The 4,585-nt window shown below is 43.6% G+C and overlaps 1 protein-coding gene across 1 annotated transcript; it reads left to right on the forward strand.

The window, feature by feature from the left end:
• Positions 1 to 326: 326 nt before the first annotated feature.
• Positions 327 to 3,550, forward strand: IL9 (interleukin 9; the record flags this gene model as incomplete). The annotated part of the gene is made up of 4 exons (XM_082623295.1): positions 327 to 608; positions 849 to 881; positions 2,117 to 2,248; positions 3,440 to 3,550. The coding sequence occupies exons 1-4, from the start codon at positions 495 to 497 to the stop codon at positions 3,548 to 3,550; spliced, it is 390 nt and encodes a 129-aa protein (XP_082479421.1). The 5' UTR covers positions 327 to 494.
• Positions 3,551 to 4,585: the final 1,035 nt, after the last annotated feature.

The following is a 4,585-nucleotide window of genomic DNA, read 5'->3' on the forward strand; positions in this document are numbered from 1 at the left end:
TGAGCTTGCAAAAACTCTGATGACAGAACTGCTCTCCTGCACTATTTCTCATCCTCCTCGGCCCCCTTCGTCAGAATACCAGTGACTGGCTATTATATCAGCATTTCCAATAAAGTAAAAAGGGGAAAATACAGACCTGGGCTTTCATGGAAAGTATTTTCACTCTCACAACCGGAATCTCTGCCTTCAAAAAAATTATTGTTTTAAGATCTTTAACTTTTCCTGCAGCATCTTGATACCAAACTTTTTGAAAAGCATATTTTCTGAGGAATGGTATTTCGTGGGACAATGTAACATAGTCTTTGCCAGGTGACTCAGTTTGAGATATATATATACACACAAATACTTTTTCAATGTCAAGTGGCCCAAATTTACAGAGAAAAAGTGGGCATTGGTATCAGTTTGATGTTAGGGTTTTTCCATGTTTGCAGGGCAGCTTTAAATACAACTTGATTTGAAGGCATTTGAAGGCCAAGCTCCAGCCCCTTGTCAAGATGCTCCTGGCCGTGGTCTTTGCCTCTGCCCTGCTCCTCTGCTCTGCGGCCAGCCAGGGGTGTTTGACCTCGACAGGGATCAGGGATGTCGAGTACCTCATCCACAAGCTGCAGGTAAGCTGCAGAAGGGGGCGCCAGTGGGAAAGGCAATTATTAAAAATTTAAGTGAAATATAAGAGGATGAAAAATGCACCACTCACCATGGGTTCTTGTTTCTCCACTTACTTTTTTAGAAACATCCACCTTCAAAATGCAACTGCAGCACCAATGTGAGTAAATGCTCTTCTAAGATCTTTCCAAACTAATTTTAGTTTTCACATCTGGAATCTTCACTCTGAAATTTCTCTTTCGCAGGTGACTGATTGTTTGTGTCTGCCCATTCCTTCGGTAAGTATAGTAAAAGAAAATAATCTTGATCATGTTTTTTTAAAGCCTTTAAGTCAAAATTAATTTTTCTATTTGATACCTGAAATAAGAGACTGTTACTTAGTTACAATTGTTACAGATTAGTAACAATTTTTAAAACCTTTCAAAATCTTGAAATTCTATGCTATTGATATATACATTTCTTTGCATTTAGTCTCCTTGAGAAGTCTGAACACTTTTCGACATTTAAAAAAGAATCTTGAATGTGTTTTTAGATTAGTGGCCATGTGCACAATTAAATCAAACTGGGACTGAGAATATAACAAATGAGATAGTTCATATCGCGCTGTTTTCTAATCCATTTGCTGGTATCTCTAGGGTTGCAAAACAATGTAAATAAAATGATGTCCTTCTGTCCTTCCACTGGCCTAAACTCTCTACATACTTTGCCTTCTCCCTCCCTCCCTCCCTATCCTTCTGTTTAGCTGATTTAGAGTGGCTACTGCAAGGTTTGAAGCCTGCCTTCCAGGAGGATAGGGTGTCTGAGATTGTGGGTGGAAGGATAGTGAAAAAGGTTTCCAGGGAGTCATTCCCCACTTTGGCAGAGAGGAAGCGTGGCAGGAATTTCCTGGTTAAGGTGAGGAAGCAGCACCTACCCAAGGTGCTGTTGTGCTTGACTCTCTCACAAGCCAGGCCTGGGAGAACCTGAGCTTTTCACCACAGCTGAGGTCAGGTGTCACTCCCTATCACAGTCCATCTATTAGATGAGAAGAGCGTATTATGCCTTCTGAGGAGGAACCACACATTTATGGCCCAGCCCATTCCCTCAGTTTTTAATCCATGGTTTTAGCTACTGCTGAAACAATGGCAGTATTCAACTGGCATATCCCATCAGGCCGGTGTGAAAAGGCTTTTCCTTTCTCTGTACTTTCAAACTCACTATGACAAGACTTGGAACAAGGAAGCATCCTTTGAAAAGTAGACTCAGTGCTGGCTGTTTCCTGGGGTCCACAGACCTCATGTTCCCTGGGGTGCAACATACTGGAAATCTTCAGGGAGTGTCACTGTGGGAAAAGGGCCTTACCTTGAAATATTGAAGATCATTTCCTAGCCTGGCAAGGGACCTGTCTAAAAAACAATGCAAGTTTAGATTACATTGGTTAAATTAAAATAGCCTCTAAAAGCATTCTCTTTGTGATTCCTACTCAAAGCTGTCCTCTGAGTGTTTCTTTTCCTAAATCCTTGTTATTTACCAGGACAACTGCACCACAGCATGCTTACAGGAGGGTCTGTCGCAGATGACCAACACCACAGTGGAAACAAGTTTCCTGCTGATTTTCAATCGGGTGAAGAAAACAGTTGAAGCCCTCCGGAACAAGAAGTGTGGAGTGAGTGTGTTTTTATCTGTGATGTGCTCTGGTTAGTTATTTTTGTGTGAATGTCAGTGCCAACTCCATCTGAATGAGAAAGGGTGATAAAGTTGGAACTGGTAGTTCAAGGTTGATTAGGGACATATAAGAAATTTAATCAGACAAGAGAATTAAAGTGAGATCTGCCCGGATGGTTCATTGTTCCCTCTCACTTTAAAAAACACTCACCCCTGTGTTGGCTTTTACTTCTCTCCGCCTCTTGAATAATGAAAGAATCTAGCCTGATTGTAATTAGAAGCTAAAATCTAGAGAATCAGGGCTGTAGGCCATACAGTTCTAAATTATCTTAGAGATTCAGTTTGCCGAGTGGATAATCTGGCCTGTAAGTTAAAGTTTTATTTCCATTGGCCAAGGAGGTGTTTAAAGGAAGACACATCTACATCCAGGTGGAAGCTTGTCATCTGCCCTAAATGTCCATCAGCGCGTCCTCTTCTTGAGCATACACCCTGGTCGCTGGAGGAGAGGGGAGGGAGTGAACTTTTTTCATTACCGTCACCACGTGAGGGCCCCTCCTCACTCAGCTACTGAACTGCGGGGGGTTTCTGCCATCAACAGCATGCAGTTCTAAATGCCTAATATATACTGTTTCATTGAATACCTACCTTAATGACAGTTGTCAGATTTACCACCCTCACATTGTAGAGGAGGAAACTGAGGCTCAGTGAGGTTAACTGATTTGCCCAAGGCTGCATATTTAATAAGTGGCAGCGCTGAGATTTGAACTCTGGCCTATGGGACCCTTAAATCCCGCTCTTAGTCATTGTGCTATAAAATGACCTTGGAAGGACAGCCAAAAAGGACAATAACAAAATTTTAAGCCTCAAAGCATCCCAAGAAGGTTTCCTCTAATGAGGAGATTTAGAGATTTAGGGCCACTTGATATGTGTGTGTGTGTGTGTGTGTGTGTGTGTGTGTGTGTGTGTGTAGCAAGCAGACCCCTGAGATCCTACTTCAAAGTCAACCACCTATGCCACCTACACAAAATGTTAGCAACTCCCATCCATTTGCTCCATGCCTCGAGCCCCCCACTGCCAGCACACCCCCACCCCCACTGACCATCTCACCAGGCTCTGGGCAGGGTGGTACGTGGGGCTGCTGGGTTCCATACTGTTTTGGTCACTCTGCCTTTGTCAACTTTTATCCCAACAGTCTTTTGCCTGTGAACAGCCATGCAACCAAACCACAGCAGGCAATATGCTGACATTTCTGAAGACTCTCCTGGAAAGTTTCCAGAAAGAAAGGATGAGAGGCAGAGTGTGAAGCTCAAATGTTATTTATTCTATTTATTGAAATTTAGAAAGCCTCCTCTTTAAGTTGTTGCAATTAAAAAATCAAATAAGTCATGCTAAGTCAAAATCAGTTTTAATAGTTTGTTTAAAATTTTATGTCTTTATTTTGGAATAAACAGATCTTGGATAAAAACTCAGTCTGGTCTCTAGGTGCTTATTTGTTCCTTGATGCTGAGAACAAAGAAAGCTACAAGTCTGTCAATGGGCTGATGGGTCAAATACTCCTGTAATAACAGTAAGACTCGTTATCCTCAACACAGACTTGAAGCCTCGTGAACCGTGTCTGGGGCTGTTAGGAACAGGGCCGCACAGCAGGAAGAGAGCGGCAAGCGAGCAAAGCTTCATCTCCCGCTCCCCATCGCTCCCCATGGCTCGCATTACTGCCTGAACCATCCCCCAGGCCCCCCACATCCCCTGTCCGTGGGGAAATTGTCTACCACGAAACCGGTCCCTGGTGCCGAAAAGGCTGAGGGCCTCTGGTTTAGAGGAATCTACTAAGGGCAGTATTTTTCTAGGTACTGGTAAAATTTAAATTGCTTCTCCCTATGGGGCTAGACCGTCTTTTGGTACTTTTGGTGTCAGTAATACATAAAGTTCAGAGCACCCAGAGCCAGGATTCCTCAAAGGGATTTCTGTCCGTTACAATGTCAAGAAATATCCATGTGACCTGCACAGCAAACAGGGCTTGGCCAGAGGTGAGGTTCTCTGATGATATGGGCAGTGTGGTCCCTGTAGCTGTGCAGGTCCATTAGTGACGGGGGTGGCATGAAATTTGCCCTCCACCTGCAGCCACGCCCCTCCCGCATAGGGGAAATGGAGGAGTTTTAGCAAAGGGGGCCCAGGTCAGGGGAGTGTTTTATTATTTGGTGCAGAAATGGTGGGTCCATGGGTCCATCCAACCATAATTATTTTAGTCTTGGTTTTGACAGAAAGAGCCGAGCTTCTCAGTGATTAACTGATGGTGACATGTCTATCAAAGGGCAACAAGCTGGATCTCTAAGTCCAG

Source organism: Mesoplodon mirus (genome assembly GCF_964341445.2).
Source record: "Mesoplodon mirus genome assembly, chromosome: 5".
Lineage (NCBI taxonomy): Eukaryota > Metazoa > Chordata > Mammalia > Artiodactyla > Ziphiidae > Mesoplodon > Mesoplodon mirus.